Source organism: Centroberyx gerrardi, chromosome 2 (assembly GCF_048128805.1).
Source record: "Centroberyx gerrardi isolate f3 chromosome 2, fCenGer3.hap1.cur.20231027, whole genome shotgun sequence".
Lineage (NCBI taxonomy): Eukaryota > Metazoa > Chordata > Actinopteri > Beryciformes > Berycidae > Centroberyx > Centroberyx gerrardi.
In genome coordinates, this window is record NC_135998.1 from 30998406 (window position 1) to 31022326 (window position 23921).

The 23921-nt window shown below is 41.4% G+C and overlaps 2 protein-coding genes across 2 annotated transcripts in view; one reads left to right on the forward strand and one right to left on the reverse strand.

The window, feature by feature from the left end:
• Positions 1–23921, forward strand: part of LOC139926008 (ras-specific guanine nucleotide-releasing factor RalGPS1) — an 86651-nt gene that overhangs the window by 27978 nt on the left and 34752 nt on the right. The gene's annotated exons all lie outside the window — the stretch shown is intronic.
• Positions 447–15375, reverse strand: angptl2a (angiopoietin-like 2a). The gene is made up of 5 exons (XM_071917546.2): positions 14926–15375; positions 9954–10889; positions 5520–5713; positions 3239–3509; positions 447–2779 (listed from the first exon to the last, which is right to left on the reverse strand). The coding sequence occupies exons 2-5, from the start codon at positions 10852–10854 to the stop codon at positions 2580–2582; spliced, it is 1566 nt and encodes a 521-aa protein (XP_071773647.2). The 5' UTR covers positions 10855–10889; positions 14926–15375; the 3' UTR covers positions 447–2579.

A 23921-nucleotide genomic window follows, 5' to 3' on the forward strand; every position in this document is an offset into this window, starting at 1 on the left:
CCAAATGTGTTTCTGCTCGCTTATTCATTCTCATTTTTTGCTTTATTGTATTTTATTCCCCATTCCCTTTTAATGAGTTTTCCAGGCACATATGATATCGGAGCACTTTCTCAGTCTCTCTGGAAATGGAATCTATCATGACAGCCAAGACATGTGGATAAGAAAAGAGCTTTGACTTGGGTGGTGTGAGTGACGGCAAGGTTAACCTGCTCCCCCCGGGTTGCCTTTCTAAACTGATGACTACTCTGTCTCCTCTTGGATATTGTGGTCCCTTTGGCCCTCGAAGCTGGTGACTACACTATGGAAACAGAGAGGAAAAGGCTGCTGGGCTTTCTTCTTCTTGCAGTTCAGCAATTGGAGTGATTCATGGCTGAATGAAACGAGAGTCATGCAGAAGAGTGCATCTGTCTCCAGCCAAATGAAATGAGATCACAGACAACACGAACATGGCTGTACATAGTTTATTGCTAGACTGGTAATATACAGATTACAAAAATAATCTTAATAAAACAGCATATGTACAGAGAGGACCTGGTGCATGTCCCGGCACCAATACAGCGGACTGACGTATTGAACACAAGAGTAAACCTTTGATGGTTTGGTTTGGCAGGAATAACTGAGTCGTACACACTTGGTCTATGTGTTATGACAAAAAGGGAGTCACCATTTGGTTTCGTCTGTGTGAGTGAAGCTGTTAATTTGTTCTTCATTTGTAAGCAAGTTCGCACATTTGTTGTACATTGTGCCATTTTGTCTCTCTCCCAAAGCTCAGACTGCATGAATGATTAGTAGAATTAGCATGGTTGTGCGCTGGTTTTTCAACTGGACCTGAGGTCATTTGAGTTTTGTCCTTTAAGTACCTACTGGCATGATAGGCCATTAAGGGTTTCAAGACTTCTGTATGTTCTACCTATATTTTCATATGTATTTGCAGGGTGAAGTGGGAATTTGAAGGGGCCACTGTTAAACATATTTGGATTCGGGTTAGGCCGATATATTTGAAAACCAATCTTGGCTTTTATTAAATATTGGGTATTGGCCATTCATGTTGTCCACCTCCGATGTGATTGAGGTTCCTCCCTGACCACAGCTACAGAAAGACAGTGATGTTTTTTGTAAATTAATTCTTAATTTAAAGGCAGTAATTTATCCCAGAGTTTCCCCTACCATTGAATAGGTGAGGTGTCACCCTGCCTTTAAAGAGCTGCTAACCCTAAAATAATTTCATTACAACTGTTTTCAATAGAGCCTTTTAGTGCCCCATGATCGTGTATACAATTCTGTTTTAAAGGCTTTTCCAATCCTGACCAGAATAAACCTCTAGGGGAAACACTGAATACTTTGAATTTTCTGGGCATAAAAATGATCAAATTTAAAGATATTGAATATCGGCACAAAATATCCCGTATCGGCTGCTTCAGTACAAAAATATTGGTATTGGCCTTCAAAAACCCGTATTGGTCAAAGCCTAATTTGGATGCATTGTTTACTTTCTCATCGTGAATAATAAGATGGTACAGTCTTACCAAAGCATCCACATCGTATCCAGGATAGATGTTGAATGGATTAGTTGACCCTGGCCCCATGAATGGTTCATTAGGGCATAGTGAGGATGACTGTCTCCAAGAAGCCTAAGTAACTGGGACCTAGGTTTTTTGTGTGGGTGTGTGTGTGTGTGTACATGTCATGACCTGTGTTGACTCTGTCTGACTCTGTTTCTGTGTTGACATTGTCAAATCAAAGAAAACTTGTGGAAATCTTCAAGGAAATTCTGCATCAAAATAAATAGATTTCTCTCCTGTGGAATTCAGTCAGCAACAAGTAATAACATCATAAGAGTACCAATTTATTGCCAGTAAGTGTTTTTGGTTCCCGGATATTAATTCATGTGATATATTTCCAGTGAAAGAAAATCAAAGCACCATGGATTTTATGTATGGCTGTACAATATGGACAAAGAAATCATATTGTAATTATTTTGATAATTATTGCAATTATGATTTGAATTACAACATGGTAGACATTGGAGTCAACACCTCATATTTCCTGTTGCCCCTGTACCATGTGCGCCTGAGTGTCCTTATATTACTATGTTGATACGTCACCTGTGCCAACGTCACCAAGACAAATTCCTGTACATTCATTGGACTTGGTGGATAAAGTGATTCTGATTCTGATTTCCTTGAGACAAGGGCTGAACCCCCCCCTTCAGTGATCAACTACAATAGGTCCACGCCTGCCAACACTGACTCTCATTAACATTGACTTCTGAAATAAAATTTAGAGAGACTCCTCCACAGTACTGCTTGATGAGTCCAGCAAGGTTAGTAAAACCTATACATGTAGAAGGAATAAAATAACAAATACTGCATGTTTCCTACTATGTTGTCACGTCAGCCATTGCACTTTTAAGCTACATCATGAATGGAAAGCAACAAAGAAAAAACAAAACAAAAAAAAGCTGAAGACTGAAGTTAAAATGAATTGCACCTATTCTCAGGATACAGAGAAAGAGTCCCTTTGAAGGAATTGCCTGTCCGGAAAAAAATGCCTGCAGTCAATTTTGAATGACTGAAGTATTAATGGAAGGTGTTTGCACTGGGTCGGATCATCATAGTCACTTTCTTCAGAGAATAAGCTCCGCCCCTGAACTCAGCCCAGTAGACACCGTCCTGGTAGCGGCTGCGGTAATGGCCGCCACGGTACCACACTCCGTTCAGGTTGGAGTGAGCGCAGGCATTATACCACCAGCCTCCCTTCTGGTAATGGGCACAATTACCTAGAGAAACAAGGAATAAAATCACCAATTGGCATACAATCAAAACATATTTTTTCATTTTCATCCCGCTTTTATAGCATGTACCATGGTAGAAAATTGAATACACAGTGGATTAGGCTTGGGCAATATCCAAAATGTAATATCGTGATGCTCTCCCGCCAAAATATCGTGATATACGACATTATCGCGGGTCAGAATTCTGACTTTAAACTCAGAATTCTGACTTTATTCTTAGAATTTTTACTCAAATTTTTCACATGTGGCCCTAATCCTCTTCCATACAAACACCACTGAGAGATTAACATATTATGATTTACCCACAACCTCATTCTGAGTGTGTTGCCTAAACCACTGAGATGACCAAATATGACGTACAGAATCAGGTAGTGACAGCGCTTCTTGTGAGTCAAAGCCCATTAACAGTCATGGCTGCCCTCTCATGTGTGGCATTTCACTCACCTGTATAGACATCATGGTCTCTATCTAGTGTGGTGAACTGCTTGCCATTGTGCCAGGTAAGAGAATCGCCAGCGTTGCCATGGTATCGGCCCACCCGCAGCTTGTAGAACTCGGCCTCGGACTCGATGCGGAAGCTGGCATACTCTGCAAAGGTCTTGCGGCCGGACCAGTCTTCCAGCATCACCAGCAGCTTGTAGGTGCCTTGGTTAGTCAGCCAGTAGATGTTCTCTAGGCCTAACCAGTATTCTCCATCTATGTTTCCGAACCCTTGCTGTGAGAGGAAGAGGACACTGAATTAGTCAGGAATAATCCATTTCTACTAAAAATACAGACTTTTGCGCTTTCTCGCAACATTGTTGCATTCTTGCGAGACACTTTTGTGTTCTCCTGAGAAACTTTTGCGTTCTCTCGAAAAAGTATTGCGTTCACCCGAGAAACTTTTGCGTTCTCCCAAGAAACTTTTGCGTTCTCTCGCAAAAGTATTGCGTTCTCCTGAGAAACTTTTGCGTTCTCCTGAGAAACTTTTGCATTCTCTCGAAAAAGTATTGCGTTCTCCCAAGAAACTTTTGCATTCTCCCGAGAAACTTTTGCGTTCTCCTGAGAAACATTTAGTCTGGAAAAAAATAAAAGTGCATTCCAAGAATTCCATGCAGTATCTCCGTTTAGTGCAATTACTTTATTATATAAAATATTGTAGCCACATCACCAAATATGCTTATATAGCATGAAGTAATTGAATAATGGAATTCTTGGAATTCGCGTTTATGCACACACAATTATTTTTCTACACTAAATGTTTCCCGGGAGAACGCAGTTTTGCAAGAGAACGCAAAAGTTTCTTGGGAGAACGCAATACTTTTACAAGAGAACGCAAAAGTGTCTTTGTTGTTTTCTCCTCCATCTATTTTTTTTTCTTCCATGTAGTTTTTTTCTCCCCCATGTCCCCTTAGGGACTCCGTAGACGGCCATACCCATTCTCACTTCTTCAAAAATTTGCAAGAAAAAAGCTGTTTTCCTCCCCATGGATACAGCCGTGACAACACCAGCGCTAAACCACCCATGTTTTCCAAGCATCTGTGCAACACTGGTATGATGTCAGAGCAAGAGCAGTGGCATAATGGCAGGATGTGTTTAAGATATTCTCTCTACCAAAGCTCACTGTGCGTCTGAATCCCTGGCTTCAATTAAAGTACACATGGATTGAATCAGGAGGGAACCCTTTTCCCTGCCAAATGTGAGCGTGTAATTGGCAACTCTTGTGTATCTTAAAGTGCCTCATTGACTCATTGAGGGTGGGTGGGTGGGTGGTTCGGTTGGCAACTTGGAAGTATTCCGTCGTGTTTTGGTCTTGAGTTTAAAGAGTCGCGAAAATTATCCAAATTGGCCCATCCACCCTCTGGGCCGCAGAATGTAAATCTTTGGCAACTAAATATTTCACCCTGTGCACTCGGCTTACGTCATTTTGGGTCTGACCAGTAGTAACAGGGGGAACCACTACATGGTTATTAAGTCCTTAAATCACTGCACTGGCTGCAACTCTGAAAGCCTGTTTAGTTCATTTCAATTTATTTCAGTGACAGTGTTGTGATCTCATAGATTTGATTTGTAGAGTTTCACTGATGAGTACTCGCGTATTATACAATGGGTAGTTTCAGCCAAGCAATCAGAGATAGATATTGTGATATTGTGATTCCAACTGTGCTGATAATCCTCATAAAGGGAGACTAGCCATGCTTTATTGATTGCTATGCCAACTTTTGTGGTAATCAGGGAGCAAGTTGGCAATCCTTGTTTTCTCTTTTTTTTTCTCCTTTATGTACATTACTTGACTTTTCAGTGAGTACACAAGTTGTTACACATTATATTAGAGTAGATGAAACTTTAAAGTCACAATGAAACGTAATTTTGAGAGCATTTTGGTTCCGCAATTTGACATATTTCCAGTTGAAACAGGATGGGAGGGATCATTCAAAAGGGGATTTTCTTCCTGCTCCCTTGTAGAAAGATGATGCAGTGCATATTTTCTCAGAGGGGGCGGTAAATTGATCATTTTTTCTTTTCTTTTTTTTTTTTGTTGTTTTTTGGCATTCCACCTTCATTTGACAGATAAAACTAGAGAGAGACAGGAAGGATGAGTGAAAGAGAGGGGGATGACATGCGACAAAGGTCCTGGGCTGGATTTGATCCCAGGATGCCGCGTTTACATGGTACGCACCATAGGCCACTAAGCCACCAGGACATCCCCACTGTCTGACATTGTACTGTCCTTTGTTATTATTACCTTGTAAGTCTCCCAGTTCCTGAAAAAGTTGACAGAACCATCCTGACGCCTCTGAATGACGGTCCAACCACCGGGGTCGTGTCTCTGGTCACACCAAACCTGCATGAGCCGGTTGGCATTCTCTGGCTTCACAAGGTACATGGCGCTGGTGGTGTGACCATCCTCCAGAGCCTGTAGACAGTCTTTGAAAGGACCTGCAGAAGAAATTGAAGGACTGAGTAACAAGTGAAGGCAGTATATGTCAACAATATATGAGTGGTATTGTTGCTGTTGAGTTATAAATGGGCATGTGTTAGTGTTTACTGCGAAGTACTGTATCAATCAATTTTTATTTTTATAGCACATTTTGTGCAAGATTGCAATACCAAGGTGCTTAAAGCAATATTCCACTTAGTTTTAACATGGGGGTTATTTGGCACCTGACCGCCATGAAAACCAGAATATAAACTAATCACCAAGACTGGATGCAGCTGGGATCTTGATCTTGGTGATTAGTTTATATTCTGTTTTCAATGGCGGTCATGTGCCAAATAACTCCCATGTTAAAACTAAGTGGAATATTGCTTTAATGTTATTATTTTAGCTTCTAGCCTTTCAAAAATATTTACACGGTTGGAAAACACCGGTTTTGCCACAGCCAATATCTCAGATATATCAGAGCTGCCATCTCTGAATGGATGTCTTATTAATACCTGCTCTCCCTACGTATTATATTACACACCAATTACCTTTTCCTCAGTTACTTACAGTCTTGCAAAAATGGACAGGGCAGCAGATCAGCTTCGCTACTTTTCTGCCAGTGGTAACAGTTTTGTTTTTATGTATAACTAAACAGATGATTGTCATCATGAAGTCCCGCCCCTCTTAAAACATGGCTCAAGCATCCTTTCATTCAAAAACATCCACAGGGTAAAATGGAGCTAGAAACCTGAGGCGCGAGCACTGCAAAAGCCTAAAGTAAACCCCACTGAAGTCTGGGCTTGCATTTGGGCAAATGATGAGCACCGACTCGCCTCATTACGCCTGTCTCGTGTACAACTGTGGAAAAAAGCCTATTGCCAGGCATTTTAGCTAAGTGCCTACACTCCCTCTGGCTTAGTGCGCCAGCCTCTTCTTGAAGATCCTGGGTGGAGCGAGGCAAGCTAAGATTTACAGCCAGTACATCTTGTGACACAGACCAGCCGCGCTACACATCTAGCAGCGCAAATACATTTTTACAAACTTAATCACAGACTAAACCCTCATCAAGGTCAAGACTGCCAGCATTCAAAGAATAAGCAAATACGTCATTCAGCATTCCCCGGAGATTAATTTGCAAAAGTGAGCGAAAGCATTGCACCACAGAGGTGAAACACTGCAGAAAAGCTTGTTTGAGGTTGGATGTATAACAGGTACTGAGATCCTGCAATCTGTCTCACGGCTCAAATTTAATCGCTTTTTTCCAAAAAAATGGTAAAACTCAGTAGCTTCCCCAAAGTATAAGATACACAACATACAACATAAGAAAGTGTAAAGATGTGTGTATATACATATATAGACAGCTGTGAAGCCACACAGAGGAAAACATGGAAGACTTATACGAAATACTGGAATATTTTTATTGCCTTATGCCCATTGTCGCCCCATACAGAGGAAGTCCTGTGGAAGGTTGATGGTGAAAGTGGGTCTGATCCTATGTCAGTGAGGGGGACAGATTCATTAAAAAATAAAATTGTATTTTTCATACTTAAAAACAAACTTCTAATGTGAGATTAGTTGTCACATCAAAAAGGGGAAACCTTTAATATGTTCTAAACCCCGTTTTAAACACAAAACAGAGAAGCGGTGTCTGTCTCACCCCGCTTCTCCCTGGTCCAGAGTACTAGAAGTATTTTTGCCTCAAGACATAATTTCCTGTTCACTCTTAATTAGGACTGTTAAGTGATTTTCCAGCACAAACTGAATGGTAATTACTGTGTTGTTTGTATTATGACTGCATTTCTAGTTGTGTGTGTGTGTGAGAGTGTGTGAGTGCGTGTTAGTGTGAGTGTTTGCGTGTGTGCACAAGATGCTGAGCTGTAAATTGTGCAGCAGAGTTTTGAATCATACCAGATGGTACCCACTCAAAAATATATTTCAATAAATTACTTTGCATTTTATTTCCATGGACCCAATGACTTCTCAGACATAAAGGCCATACTGAGAAGCCTGATCCACTATGAATCAGAACATTTCAAAATACAGTCCTGGAATATCTGACAAATAGAGTATTCAGAAAAAACATTTCTGGAACTGCATTGGGAAAATAGAACTGCCCTAGGCAAGATTTTTATGTAAAAATACACCCGTCTTATGAGCCTAAATAATGAAGAGGAGCTCCAACAGAGAACAATGTCATTTTTCAGTGTTTTCTGTCTATTGGTTTCCCCTGTACTATAGGTTTTCTTTTTTCACCTTGGGAATACTTGTCACATACTCAAAATCAGTGGTTCCTAATGTGGCATCTGGGGACCACCAGGGGTCCTTGAGGGGGTTCCAGAGGGTCCCCAGCAAATTGATGAATTGTTAAACTTCAACATTATTTCATTTACAAGAAGTTAACACAATTAGAGAATGTAGAAGAATAACTATTTTGATCATAGTTTCACTGTTATCTCTCTACCTACAATACAGATAGTCATGAGATTCTGGACAAAATCATATCTAGCATATTATCAGAGTCTGTGACTCTAAGGTGTACTGAATTAGGGGTCCTTGATATGAAAAAGGTTGAGAATCACTGCTTAAAATGACTGAAACAAAGAGCAGTCTCATGGATATTACAGTGAGGCAGTTTTTTTTTTCCAAATAACGATATCCAAGCACCTTGTATGCAATCGTATGGTGAGAGAAATGCATCACTATTCATGTGTGTTAGCCATTTCAAACAATCAGTTATACGCATTTGTCAGAGAATTTCATGATGTAACCATATAGATCTGTCTCTTCTCTATTTAGGGTTAGTACTAACCTGGGAAACACTTCTTTTTGTACCTTTATTTCATGCACCTGGAATGAGTTACAGCAAACCTTGAAGGTTGATAGTGTTAGTTGCAATGGGACAATTAAAAAATTGGAATACCTCGAAATGTGAACCCAAACCCTCACCCTAACCTCGATGTGTCTTTTGAGTATCAGGACAACTTAAACTTAAAGATCTGAGCTTACTGAAACAGTACTTAAGCCCTGTCAGAAACATACGGACACCTATTGCTAGTGAAAATGGGCCAAACAATTTTTTCCACATGATTTGATGACCTTTTCTTCTGGTAGATAGACGATTAAAATCACACTAGAAGTCTTACTCTCTCTCCTTTGCCGTTAACGTGTCAGCTCTTCAGGATCATTAACATATTTTCAAGAACTCAAGTGCATCTTAGAATGCTGGAATAGCATCTTAGAAAAGCGCTCAGTAAAATAGACACAAAACACAAGCCCCCTTCAATCCTCTGCATGGACTTAATTGAATGGACGTGAAATCTATTAAACCACAGTTTTCTGTAAAATCCATTGTGACAGCAGAACCCTGCTTTGGAAATGACTACAAATGTAGGTCAGCGGGACTTGCCTCATAGAGAGTTGCTCTTTTGGGCTTCCTATATAAATTTGAAGCTGCAGTTGGTGTCCTTTTTTGTTGGCACCAATTCGCTGATTTTCCCCCTCTCAGCTACTTCCGCTCTTCTTTTGTGCAGTGGTTTATAATGCAGTCATTATTTTTGTTACTTCCACCCCTTATACTCCACCTCTGGATAACGCAGCCACCTGCTGGCAAGTCCACACTGAGTTAGTCAACCTCTTGGGTGCTCCTACATAACTTAGAAGCTGAAAGGATTCTCAACAATAAAACACATTTATGCATAAGTCTTAGGGTTTCTTGAAAGGTAAGATTATATTTTAGACCAAATTTTCACTCTGTGTTGCTTTATACATACAGGCCCAGGTCTCCAGATAGTGATAGGTGGTTGCAAGAAGAGAACATTCTGGTTGGTAAAATAGATTGATTTGTGGTGGTGACAGTGGTGGTGGTACGCACATTTATTGTCCTTATCTAGGTCAGGTGCGGAACAGAAGTCAACTAACAGGTGCGCACACTGAAAGGCTCCCTTCAATTCTTTTAGTGCACAAGAGACGTGTCACCACTGTGCATATGTGTTTGTAATTTGCTCCCATATCTCTGTAAAAGGCTGATTTCTTTGAAATGTGTAGAACTCTTTTAGAACTCAATGTTTGAGATGTACCACTTAGGAAGGTCTGTCAAACAAGTTCTGATCTATTTTAGCATCCATTGAAGATTACAATAGAACAAACCTTTTCCCAAGCTGACTGAAGTATTTTACAATGTATTGGCTATGTCTGTCAATGTTAGATATCAGGGGAAGGGTTGAAAGTGCACGATACACTACGGGCAACACTTACCAGAGGAATTGTTGGTGGTGGACAAGCTTTGCGTACCACTTGGCATCGTAGGCGACGGAGGTGGTAATGCTTTTGAGTTCTGGTCACTCTGGATCTCATTTGTGATCTGGTTGTTTGTGTGACGGGTGTAGGTTGGAGGCTGGTAGGGTTTAGGGTTCACAGGAGGTGCTATAGGCCTCTGTGGGGGAGGCTGAGGGATCATCGGTACCTGAGGACGGACCGGACGACTTCTCTCCCGCTCTATACCATATGAATGGCCGCCCCGTTTACAGTGCTCCTCCAGCTGCGCAATTAGAGTGCTCTGGTTGCCTGCAAGGGCTGACAGGTGCTGGTACTTGTGCTCCAGGTCACGGTACCTTGCAGCCAGCCTTCCCATCTCGGACGTGTGGTTGAGCACACGGTTCTCCAGCTGCGACACTTCCAAAGCATTATCCCGTTTCCGGATAATCTCATGCAGCAGCTGCATGTAAAGCTGTGTGACACGGGCGTTCATGTTGCGGCTCTCCTTGCGCAGTAGCTTGACCTCATTGACCACGCCCCCATCTACCTCCACCAACTGTTGCAGTGCCTCAATCTGCCGCCGCTGCTTTTGCAATTCGCTGTTCAGCAGCTCCAGCTCCTGCTTATTCACCCGGTTCTCCAGCAGGGCATCAGGCTCCTTAGAGTTCACACAGATGGCCCCAGTGTTTTTCTGCTGTGGGACAATAAAGGTGTAGGAGCATTTGTCTGCTTGGGCGGATGTGGCGTCCGTATCCGTGGAACGTTTTTGACGTTGCGCATAGATGAACTCCCTCTCCAGGATCTCATCTCTGCTCTCCATTTCCTGGGCTTCTCCCTGGAGAGAAGATCCCGGTCCACAGACCAACAGCAGCACCAGTGAAACCACCACAGGGAGAGTCATAGCTCAGTCTTCCCGCACCCTTACCAAGATGTTTTCTGGAAAATGAGAGAGGTGAAGAGATAATCAGTTAAAGTCCACTCTCTGATGCCATTTACTCACCAAAGACATTCAAAAAAAATTAAAAGACAATGTTGCTTGGTTGTATTATTATTAATCCCATCTGAGAAATATAAACCACTGGGGTAAAAATAACTATTTTGGCTGAGGTTGTGATGGTGCAATGTGAAGATTTTATTTTCCACATCCCACCCTCACGCTCTGTTCCGTGTCACATGTGTCGAAATCCTCCCCATTCTCTTTTAGCCTCTCAGGGCATTCATCATGTAATCAAAATATCCACCGCCATGCAGAATAATTAGTCTTGCAAAAACTTTAATCTGCCAAAGGGGTAAGGTATGCTGCCCTTTGAGAGAAAGTCAACAACTTCTGTCTGGATCAGCTTTTTATGCAAATATTTAAAGGAAACAAATTATCTGTGGTTTCTCATGGAGCCTGCCTAAACAGGTAGAGCACAGCAAGTAATTCCATTGTAGCATTCATGCACCCCCACTGAAACCGCAGTACAACCTTGCGAGAGATTCGGAAGTCTCTGGTTCAAATAACGGCACTTGGGTTTTATAGGGAATCATTCTGCCACCACAGCAGTCAAGACATCAAATCTTGAAGAACGTGAGGTTCTATGCATTTAATTTAAGAACTGACAATGTGGTAGAAAGCTACAGTCATTCCAAAGATACAGCTACTCTACACTCACTGGTTTGTGGTGTTGATTTGGTCATATAACCGCCATTACACAATCGTATAACAAGAGAAACACTCTGCAGATTCTTGGTAGATTTCATTATTTTGAGCTCAAGTTGAAAAAACTCCTGACCTCTCCTTGGCTTTCAATTTAAGTCCAGCTGAACTTTAATTTGGGGCGGGGATGCATTCTTTGACTTATTTAATACTTACTTACATAACCCGAGTCTCTTTTTCAGTTTTGGGAACCACATTAAGACTTGAGATCTCTTCTATGATAACTGCCCGGTTAAATGTTCCTCGTTTTAATCACTTCTAAACAACTAACGCCAAGAAATCAATGATATAAATCCTCAAAGCACAAGTTGACTTTATCCTCATCCCATCCAAGGAAAGCATTACTCTTATCAAAGTATCACTGAGGAGACTCTGCTCATGTTGATTAGATTGTGTTCCCTATTTTCAGTCTTGGCTCAGAGTTAGATATGATAGCACTCCATGTTTTGATGATGTTTCTGTGGGTCATGGGAAAAAAAAAAATTTCATCACAGGATCGGAATGTTCAGCAACACAAAACTCGAAGGGAGAAATCTCCCTTGACAATAGCAGTGTTATCGTCAGTTGTTGGAGATGGTAGTAACTACATCATAACATCTCCAGCCAATTCCTATGTGTTGGCCAAGCCAGTTCAGCCCACATCAGTGTATTTCAATCCATTTCCCTTAGCACAACACAGTGTTTGAAAGTTTGTAACTAAGTTTAAAGACTTTAAGTCAAATGTCATCATTCATCCAAGTCAACCACGAGTGGATTTCATATGTGAGCAATAATTGTTTATTTCCAATATGTTCATTTGTCTGGCATAAGGCCTCATAACATTTGCTGATGGCACATGATTTTGCCGGAATGGCTGAGATTATTCTTCATTTGCATCCTCAGCTTTTCTGTCAATCATGGCTCATTAACAACATCTCAACCACCTCACTCCAGCAAAGTGTACAGTGTGGAGGTCAAAAAGTATACCTGCGCCTCCACAGATGATTGGAAAACGTAATTACTTGAAAGTCTTGGAACTAAAAAGTTTGACTACAGCGTGTTGTCTCTGTTTATATCAGATAAGATTAAGGAAGTGAAGATCAATTTCTCTTTTGTTAAGTAATATGTAGGCCGTCACCGGGACCCAGTGGTTAGCAATGTCCCCTCATAGCAAGAAAGACATAGGTTTGATTCCCAGTCCTTTCTATGTGGAGTTTACATGTTCTCCACTCCTGGAATCGAGACTCTAAATTTCCCATATGTATGAATGTGAGAGTCTATCTATCTGTGTTTGCCCTGTGACGGACTAGAGACCTGTCCAGGGTGTCTCCCTGCCTTCGACCCAATGCATGCTGGGATAGGCTCCAACGCCCACCACCCTGAAAAGGATGAAAAGGGATAGAGAAAATGAATGAATGAATGAACAATCTAATAAGTAATGTGCATTCACCATTAATTCTCACTCTGTTGATAGCGAGGATATTGCTTCCTTATTGCCTCAGTTTCAAATGAAATACAACCAACCGGTACATTTGCAATTGTAACAGAGGATCACACTTGCAACTGTGGGCTACAATCTCTACGCAACGGAGTTTGAACTTGCCACTCATGATATTGTGAGTGAGTTATTTCACAATGTTCAATTTACATACAATTTGTTTAGGCAGAAAAACGTCTCTAAACACTTCTTAAAAAGGTTCAATTTACTGGTTGACCCTTTTCAAAGTGAATGGATATGGTATTTAAATGCTACTATATGGTATTTTCTGGATGAGATTTAGTGTGGTAGTTTCAAGAGCACTGCATTATTTAATCTGCCACTGTGCTCTAATAGAAATGAATTGTCTGACTCTCTTTCTCTGTTAATCAGTTCAGTTCCAGTGGAATTTAACAGGGGATTTTTTTTTCCCTACACAAGGCATTACATATAACAGACAATCACACCTGACCTTTTTATTTCCTCTTTCCTTCCTTTGTTTTGCAATGTTGTTTTTGGTCCTGATTTGCTGAAAGGTGATTTGTCAGTAAAGCCTGCCTCACACTGGTGTGTTTATCGTCACAGCAATCAGGTTTGTGTGAATGTATTCAAGCACACATGTTCGCCATTACTCACTGGCAACTGTGTGTTTGTGTTTGTGTGTGTGTGTGTCCATCAGTGATCAGGTCATGGTTAGAAGTTAGTCTCAATAGCCGACAAGCCTTGCAAAGCTCTTTCTCTTTATATTCTCTCTCTCTCTCTCTCTCTCTCTCTCTCTCTCTCGCTCTCTCGCTCTCACACACACACACACACTCCACAGCCCCACATCTATTGAAACAGTTAAGCGAGCATCACCCTAGTTACAGTGTCCAATCAGGGTGTTTATCACATCACTGATCACTGGGAAATGCAGCATGGATCCCAAACACCATTAAAACAGTCCAGACCAAAGGACCAGACGCAGATTACTATCTGTCAGACAAACTCGTAAAAGTGCTACCAGACACACGCAACCACACGACGACTGAATGCCAAGCCTCTCTTTGGCAGCCTTCAAAACCACTCAATAGCAACAGAATTGACAAACTTAATTAAATAGTCATGCATGCGTTATCCTCTCTCGTCTCCCCCACTCCCTTTCTGTCCATGTCGCTATTTCTGTTTCTGGCAGTCAGTCACTCTCACAAGCACACACAGCGTGAAGCCGGGGCAGGAGCAGTTGCCGGAGGATGCGACTCCGACCCGTCTGCGCCGCAAACGCATGTCGGCGTCTGGCTACAAAGGCATGACAGGCTTTCGCAGCGCTTCAAACCACAGGGAAAGAGACCGGGGGAGAAAGGAAAAAGAGGGAGACTCTGTAGACAACACCAGACTCTCCTCACTCAAGAGAGTCTTAAGTACTAGGTGACTAATGGATGACTTAAGAGATTGATGGTCAGTCCACTCAGTCAATTCACTCATCCTTACATCTGACTACAGCTGAATCATTCTAATACAAGACCAACAGTGTCCTACTTACCTGTTGATTTGTCCGTGACTAATATATTTGTGCTCTGCCTCAACTTGCAGCTCGAAAGCTCAGTCGCTACAGAAAAGTTCCATTCAGCTCTTGATTTATGGTGCATGGCAATTTAACCAGAAGCAATAACATCAACATGCTCTTATTTGATGCTTACAACTGAGTTGAAGAGCTGGCAGCACTTCGCGAAATGTTTGCAGGCACAATGTAATTACAACACAAACAATCTGCATTTTAGCTCAAGAGCTGCCAATGTATGGTTGCATGTGCAAAAACTCAGGTCAGATAATTGCCTCACCTCCACTCTTCTGTCAGTCTCTTCTTCCTCTATATCCCTTGCCTTACCGGCAAGTGTGATTGAAATTCCCCACCAAAGAAAGTCATTCCAAATCCCTTCTTCCTTTGTCTATAAGTTGATCAGTTCTTTGTCTTGATGTTACTGGTGCTCCTTCTGTTCCTTTACCACCTTCTGTCAAGATGAATCCTCAATGGTCATCATAGGGGAAATGTCCAAGACCTTGATGTGCTCTTTGCAGAGGCAGATCTTTTTTAACAGTCCCTAAGTAGCTGAAGAGTCCAATCAAGGAGCAACAACAAATGCCCAAAGTGTTTCACTCGGAAGTCCATTCATCTGCAGCAGAGGACTTCTCAGCCTTTGTGGTCAAGTGATGAGTCCCAAACTGAGAGAGCTCCTCCATGTCGGTCAGACACCGAACACTGTGTCAGTCACTTTTACTTTTTGCCTTCTTCCGAGAGACTCTACCTCCCTCTGCTTTCATGCCATTAGAGGTGAGACACTTATTGTTGCTTGAAGTAATCAAGTTGTGAGCCACAGCACCGCCCCTTTCCCCTCCCCTTGACAGAGGGGAGATCACGGAGGCATTAGACAGAGGCTCCCAGTTCCCCCACCCAAACCCTTGTCCCCTGCAGCCCCCCTACAACTCAGCCCACAAGCGCTCTATAGCCCTCCTTTTTTTCCCTACTCTAATCCACCTACCCTGCAGGACTCCCTCCGCCGAGGCTATTGGGAGAGCTGACCGGCCACAGCTGTTAGCAATTGCAAGTGTTGCAGACCAAGGTCACAGGGTTGCACCATGTGCGTCTTGACCCGGTGCATACTGAGTGCTAACAGGCTAGAGGAATGAGATAGGTGGTGTAGGGATTTACCTGTAAGAAGTTTATCTTCATCTTTCAGTGCATTGGACATATTTGACACTTTTCTGTCTCTTCTTTTGATTTGCTCTGTGTATTAACTTTCCCCTGTTTCAGCAGAGGTAAAGTTCATAACAAATGTGTAATTTATGTATGTTTACTTCAGCAGTTCCAGGTGTGGTCAATTGTTTCTTACGATAAGTAACACTGACTCTTAGTGTAAATAGGCGTTAAGCTGCATTTAGTTAATTCAAGGTTGCTCCCCTCAGATTCTTGTTAAAAAGATGAGCGAAATGGGTGTCTTTTATAAGGCAGCAGCCCTCATAGCCTCATTCAGACAATCCTAATTGTGGACTTTGTTTGATATGAACATATCATAACATATAATTTTGCTTCGGTGACCATTTTGACCAATATGTAGATAGATGTGTAGAAATACCCCTTTACACGGGTCATGTAAGGTAAGGAATTGATGTCTTAATGCAAAATGTATTTGTATCTGCGTCAAGACGGGGATAAGCTGTCCATCCAGCCTTTTCAACAAAAGCTGAGGTGGAACAGCTTTGGTACAGTTTGTTATGTTGTCATGGTAATTAGCGGTTACATAACACATCGCACACAGTTTCAACAAATATGCTATGACTCATTGTATTTGTTTTTAATTGCATGAGATTTATCTTAAAATTGTTCTCAGATATAATGATGTCTTAGCAATAGGGTGGGCTTTTGTCCTTTAGCCCTTTCAAGAGATTGTCCTTTGCCTCCGAATGGTCAGATAGGCAATGAAGATAATTCCCAAGGACCCGTGTTGCCTTTGGGAATTGGGAAGTGATGTGGTCTGGTTATCCTCTCAGACGTTTTGTAAAACTCCACTCGGGAGGAACGGAAGCTATTGTTGATTTGTGCTTTTATTGGTGTTCTAAAAGACTGCCTTTTGCCGTTATTAAGTTAAGTTGTTAAGATGGTTTTAACCTCAGCCTTAAGTGTTTCCTGGGTTCAAATGAGCCGTACCTAATCAGAATGTGCCAGGTCTTGTTTAGAGATGGTGGGGTAGGCGGGACATGGTTGGACTGGGACATGGAGAATTGTAGACAATCTGTTCATGGACAAAGGCAAAAGCTCTTACAGTAGCATTCGCACACTTTGCGTTAAAACTCAAGAGTTTACTTGGAGATATCATGTGTGACTATGACAACTCCTTGTTCAAGAAAAACGAGAGGAACTACAGTCCATCAGGGAGCACTTCTCCTCCACAACATGCTTTTCAAGTTAAAAGACCCAGCCAGGAACCACATCGTTGCCAATTCAAATCCCCGCTGGAATTATTATGCTGCTCTTTCTAACTGCCTCCCTGCAAAGTTAAAACTTGCTTCAGAGCGTATCCAGATGCACCAGAGTGTAAAACCATAACCATGATTCTTTTTTATATGCATGATTCGTTGTTTTTTTTTAATATGTGTGCATTTAACAGAAAGAAATTCTTGCTAGTTGCTGTAACGGCTATTTTTGTGCTGTTATGCCTCATGTTATCCTCTATCTTTTCCCTTCCTGTGCTTCATAAAGGAGGGCAAGCCCCAGCCTGTGACCACACTCAAGTCTCTGTCCTCTCTATTCATCCACATAGTCCGCTCTGATGGGCCTGATAATGACCTACGGTTGAGCTACAGCTACTCGGCACCCGGTTCTCAGGAGAAATCAATGGGCTGTGAACCTCATTCCCTTCCTTCCTATTGCAGCCCACTCTTAATTTGGCCCTGGCATACAGGATGAGAAGAGGATTTTTTAAGTATCATTATTTAAAGTAGGTTTGGGCCGATATTATCGAATATCGCAACGTTTCGTGAATATCGCGATATTTCCTGCGAAAATATAAAATCAAAAAATATATGTATAAAAAAAAGTGCAAAATTAGTCTTTTTTAATAAGAAAGAAGAAGAAATGGAATAAAATACCCCCCCCCCCCCCCCCCACCAAAAAAAGAAAAAAAAAAAAAAACGACCACCCCCACGATAATATCATATATCGCGATATTTTGGCGGGACAGTATCACAATATTACATTTTGGATATCGCCCAAGCCTAATTTAAAGTAACAATCTGCAATATTTTCAAATAAATAAATGCCTGCTGTGCTATTTTCTATAGCAACACAGTAGCGATTCATCCTATAGCCGAAAGCTTTTACTTTTGTTCTATCTCTTTTATTTGTTTGTTCTAAGCACCGGGTATCGGGTAGGTCCTTCATGGAAAAAGTCCTCTGGTGCGCAGGAAGTGATGCGTTTCAAGTTTCCTTTTCTAATGCCAGAACGAGCCGGGTGCATGTCTTGTGATTGGGGTTTGCTGTGCATCAGGGAAGCAGGGAGGAAGGATGGGCTTCGTAGCCCAAGCACAGCTGACACACATTAGGATCCACACTCATGAATGCGTCCATCAGGATTACTTCACTTGCAAATATTTGTTCAATATTTTGTGTTGTTTTTTTTATTGTTTACATTGTAGTTGCCAACAAAGCTGATATCATGGCTGTTCAATACATCTGAAAGGGATTATAGGGTGTAGGATAGATTCCAATAAAAAAAAATAAAAAAAAATAAAAAAATACGAGCGTAACAGAGTTTGGTTCACCAATGGATGCCTTTAGATTGCAGTTGCTAAGGTTTCAAAGAAGCAACAAATTGTATTTGAAAAGCACTCTTTTAGGGGAGTTTCACTTGTCCTCTTTGACTTCTTAAAAATAAAATTACACAAAGTTATTCTTTCTTTTCATAGATCAGCTCTGTGTAATACTCAGTGCTGACTGAGAAGTGGGCTTTTTTTCTTTCTTTCTTTTTCTTCCTCTCTAAATTGATGCTCTAATATGATTAATCACATCACAACAGCAAGCAAGCAAGCTATATTAACAAACATACTATCGAATTATATTCACAGATTGCTAACTGTAGTTAACGTTAGTGACAGCAAGGCTTGCTAGCATACCGCTATTTACTTCAGGTAATCTACTACCGTACCACCACACTGTAATAAATAACAGGGCAGCAGATAAAACTAAGTTGCCTGGCTGCCTCCCTTGTATGTTAACCGAAATTATGCTGAATAGTTACCTAGATTATAGTCAGCTTGCCTACATTATTTGACTTAATGCAGTTCTCTTAAATGACACAGCTTGAGACAACATGCTGGATCAGTATGATTTTATGTGGTATTCATTTCACATGTAGTATTATCTGAATTATAATAGTTGTCTACAGGTTACAGGCTACTAGTACTGTTCTCCCATAATCCACTTGGGCTGTGGGAGCAAGAATGATATTCAACATTTAGTACGGTTTTAAATGGTGGTGTGATGGTGTGAATTATGCCGATTGGAGTGTGAGTCATACCATTTTCATTTTCATCAAAAAAGTGAAAAAGTGTTAACTAACATACAGTATTTATAAGACATACAGAAAGTCTGTCCTTTTTTATCTACATAAGGGCCAGGATTTCTTTTCCAACCATTAAATTCCAATCCAATATACTTGATAAAAATTAAGCATTGTAGTTCAGTGTTGACACATGGATAAGCAGATGTTTTTACAGTGCTCCTCAGGCATTTTGTGTACGGGATGCCGTGCCTCTTGTTCATTTTCCCTTACAAAATGTCACAAACTGGACACAAACACCATCTTGGAGTGAGTCACATTTTCCACGCTAAGCTCTTGTTTTCTGAAGTTATACCCCACACCCTAAAATCATGTTTATATTTAGTGAAGGGCCCTGATATCAACTGTTGGCAAGTTAGAATTTGTTTGAATGGAAAGCATTGTTCAAAACCTTATAATTATAACCTAATTGTAAAGTATGGATAACCTATGAATGTACATTTCTAGAATTTTCTTTTCACTTTGATATATAAAAAGTTTAATTTTGCTTAGGTCTAAGATGAAAAACCCCATGTACTTGCATTTTTTTTATTATTTTGTCACGCAACAAAAAATGCAAAAAGTGATGACAGCCATACAATTTTGCTCTTCATTGTATTGAATTGCTATTACACACTGACCTTTTATAATTGAAAAGTGTAAATGAATAGGGGAATGTACACTATATGCACACACATACACTCACATACGCTCAGTCTCACTCTAAAATTTCGAGCATTTTGTACAATCTGTACAATCTATGAAGATAAAATCTAGTGCCGTGAGCAGCAGTCTTTTACACACACACAAACACACACACACACACACACATACAACAGTCCAGAAATTCCTGTGCTGTGTAGTGAGAAACATCTTCAATAGCACAAAGGAGACACACCCCACAGGGGGTCAGGCATTAGAGAGGTCGAAGGTCACAGACCGGGGGTCAGGGTTGGCTGGCCTGCTGCAACCTCGCTGGGAGGATGATAGATGAGAGCCTGGGATAGGAACCCACGAGCCCTTTACCTGTCACACTTTTGCCCTTCAAGTCTCCCTTTTCACTGAATCATTGACCCAAAGTCCCTGCTGCAGCCCAGTGATCAATTATCAGGACAGGCGCTCAATATGTTGCAATTTGCCACCAGTTTGTGTCGTTTTCCAAGTTCTCCATTTCTCAGTCAGTTCAATCCAATGACTCTGCGGTACACAATTTTTTGCTGTCTGGCTAAGTGTGTGGTCCAGTTGCTCACACACTGGCCTTTCACAAGGCCTAACAATGCTGTAACCTTTGAGCTGGAAAGAGGAAAACCCTTTTGAGAGAGAGCATAGAGGACAATGTCCACAGAAGGGCTGCGTTACGGCAGAGTGGTGAAGATTGGTCTTTCAAGGTACAACTATGCAGGACAGACAAGCAATCTAAAGCAGGCCATTAGTGTTTGTCTTGGCTTTATATTAGATCTATCACTTGTTTAGTCCTACAAGTGAAGCCATTATATGTCAGTTTGCTCTTTAAGGTCAAAAGTTATTGCTGCAGGGCTGATTTATCCCTCATCCTCTGATTAGGGTGGAGACTAGAAACTCTAGGCACAGCTACACAGAACTTGTAAACCTGTCATTTGTAAAGAGGTTCAGCACAGGGCCTTTATGACTGTTTAGCAGTTGAGGTGATTCCTCATTATTATCTGTGTTCTGAGATCTACAAGACAATCCATGCAGAGACACCCGTGAAAATTAGCCTCATGCTTGCCGCATTTAAAGAATGGAGTTCTGCAAGATGCTCAACGAACATCTAGTGCATTTTTGGTCATTAGCAACAGGTTTGGATTTACACACCTATATCTGCCCTGGCTGAGTTTCAGCAATGAATAGCTTTATGGTAGCAAGTATAACCTTTATTTATAACCTTTATACATTTGGCATATATGCACATTTACTTGTTCTGGAATTATTCTGGGAGCCTGCACTGCCACCTGTTGTCCATGTGCATGTCCATGTGCTGTAGCATAATGTTAACATTATTTTAAAAAAGATATACATATATATATTAAGGGTTTTTATTTCATGCCTCATGATAATAATTGATAATAATTATAATAATTGGTACAATCATAAAATCACAATTAGTGGTAGAATATGCTTAGTTTCAGTGAGCCAGCCCGAAGCATCAACCCTCAATTTTGAAATATACTGTATGCACACACACACACACACACACACACACACACGTGAAAATCATGATTCATGGAGTCATGATTGGAGCTCACGTTGGCCCAGCTGTAAAAATGAAATGAATGGACTGGAGATGGAGTGAATCCAGAATCGCATTGGAAATTTGCAAACTGGCTGCAGCCTCAGAGTCTGTGTCACTTCAGAGAAGACCCTTTTATGCCCGTAGTGCCACATGAGGCTGAGGAACAGTAGCCACTGAAGAAGAATTGCCTTTATTGTAAGGTGTCCGCAGGGACGATTGGGGTCACTGCAATGTGCACCCAGAGGAAATGGCTGGAAAACTTTTTGGCCTCTCACTTCAGCCCATGTTTTCTCAGTTGTTTGCATCATGAGGAAGATTTTAACACTGTGAAATGTCTGTTCTCTGCTTTTTCTTCCACTAAAAAGTTAACAGAGTTTCTCTCTCCTTCACACTCAATCTTGCTGTATTGGAGACCAGGACTGATAACATTTCGGTTGGGAATGTTTTATTCCCGTTTTCATCTGGGATGTGGCTCTCCCATGGGTGGGAGATTACACACTGACAATTGTCATATAACAATACATTCTCTCACCTCTGTTTTGTGGTTCACCGCTTTTGTGGTTTAACTCTTCTCAAATGGGCAACGGTCCTGTTTGCCATGACGACTCCAGGAATGTTCACATTTAAAGTGCACCCATGCTGTCATTTTTACTAGCTGACCTTTTACGACACCCTTTGATCAGTGGAACGTTTACCTCATCCATGCATCATTTGGGTGTTGTCCCACTTTACCCCGATGTCTTATTCACGCTTCATCACTGTTGTCATCCTTTTCTGGATCCTTTGATGTAACAGAAGACTGCAAATGACTCAAACTGTTGGACTGTTTACATTTTGTGACAGGCACTAGTGTCATCACTTTAACTGCTGTGTCAGAATTTCTACTGTATGAGAGCCCAAACCAAAGTGCAAGAACATGCAACACTCAGCATTTCTAATGAAATATATTTGAAGCTTTTGGACATAACATTCGCTCTTTCCTGCATGTTCCTTATCACATCTTTAGAAGCGTCTCCTGACTGGCTTATCTATAAACAGAAAATCAACTTACTTAAGACGCAAGTAATTAGCAGCAGAACTAAGAGATGTACTGGTTCCAGATTTTACTTCAGCTGGGGTGTGAGAACCTGAGAACCTTTCTTAATGCTATTGTAAAGAAAGCTGTAACTCTTTGATTGCAATGTCCCACAGCTGCCTCTGAGGTAAGCCAGGTCGAAGCATGGTCCCATCAGATGCTAAAAGTCTCATACCGGTGCTTTTGGAATGAAGTTGCCGATAGCTAATCTTTTGTGTCAATATTCAATATTTTTTAAATTTGGCCATTTTCATGACAGAAAATGCCAAAAAAAAAATCCAAGCATTCAATGTGTCCTTCCGAATTTAATTCTAGTCAGATAACCATCATTGGACACTAAAACAGCAGTGAAACCCATCCAGATGCGAAACTGCAGCTCTTTAAGGCAGGGTGAAGTAGAGTTCTTCTCAGGTTTTAACTCTAGCCTTAAAGCTGGTTGAGTATAATTCCCCCCACCACACTGGAATGATTTCTCGTGGTTGAGGGTGAAGGGGGTCAGGGAGGTAAATCCATATCATAGCTGAGCAACACTGATTAGCTAATATCCTATTTTCAATAACAACCAATATATTGGTCTAACCCTAGAATCCACTTTTAGCCCACTGGAAGAGCCCCGCTTGCACATCCTGGCATTGCACAGGTGCAGTGCGGGTGTGCTCCTTGTTTCATTGGTGTCCAATAACTTTTATGAATGCACATTCCCGAGCATGTCCACGTGTGCCCTCTGCCCCCTCCCAATCTCCTATAAAACGCTACGTCTGCCCCCACTTTTCCACGTCCTACAATCAGACAAAAGCAGCAGGCAAAAAACACAGAAGTTTCCACTCTGAACTCAATAAAACAACGTCCCGTCTCAGGTTCGGCTATCCCCGGACATTCAAATGGCCCCACCACAACTGGCTCGCGGTGTGTCACATGAGCTGTAGTGACGTGCTGGTGATGGTACCACCAGATGTTAGAGGTCAGGGCCATTCCACGGTAAATCCCCAGGTGACCCCTACTTCCTGACCTCGGAAGCCAAACCACGGATGTTTGAGCTACTAGTAATTTATCTCGAGTTTACTTTTCATTTAGAAGTTAAACGCAAGTCCCTGGCTTATAATAGGGCTGCAGTGGGCACAGAGGTGAATAAACTTGCCCTCCTATGAGACGGATGAATTTGTCCGTGTTTTCTCTCACCCAGACAAATGGAAGGCTTTGAGGGTTTTCTTTGAAGTATTATGTCATCATCCCACAGTTAAAGAAATTATTTGGAATAAACCATGGCATAAAACTCGTCATAATCCAGTCATTAAATTGATTGCTGCCTTAAGAAGAGTTTCCACCTGAAACACATTACCATGAAAGCCATGTATAGAGTTAAACAGCTTTTTAAGCACACCCTGTTATGGCCCATCCAACACCAGACAGTTTGAT

Bases quoted from the DNA above. Each gene is read 5' to 3' on its own strand.
- angptl2a (XM_071917546.2), bottom strand. From the start codon at position 10,854: ATGACTCTCCCTGTGGTGGTTTCACTGGTGCTGCTGTTGGTCTGTGGA. The intron at 5,714-9,953 runs GTAAGTGTTGCC...TTTCTTCTGCAG, and splicing joins CACCACCAACAATTCCTCTG to GTCCTTTCAAAGACTGTCTA. The intron at 2,780-3,238 runs GTGAGTGAAATG...TTGTTTCTCTAG, and splicing joins AGACCATGATGTCTATACAG to GTAATTGTGCCCATTACCAG.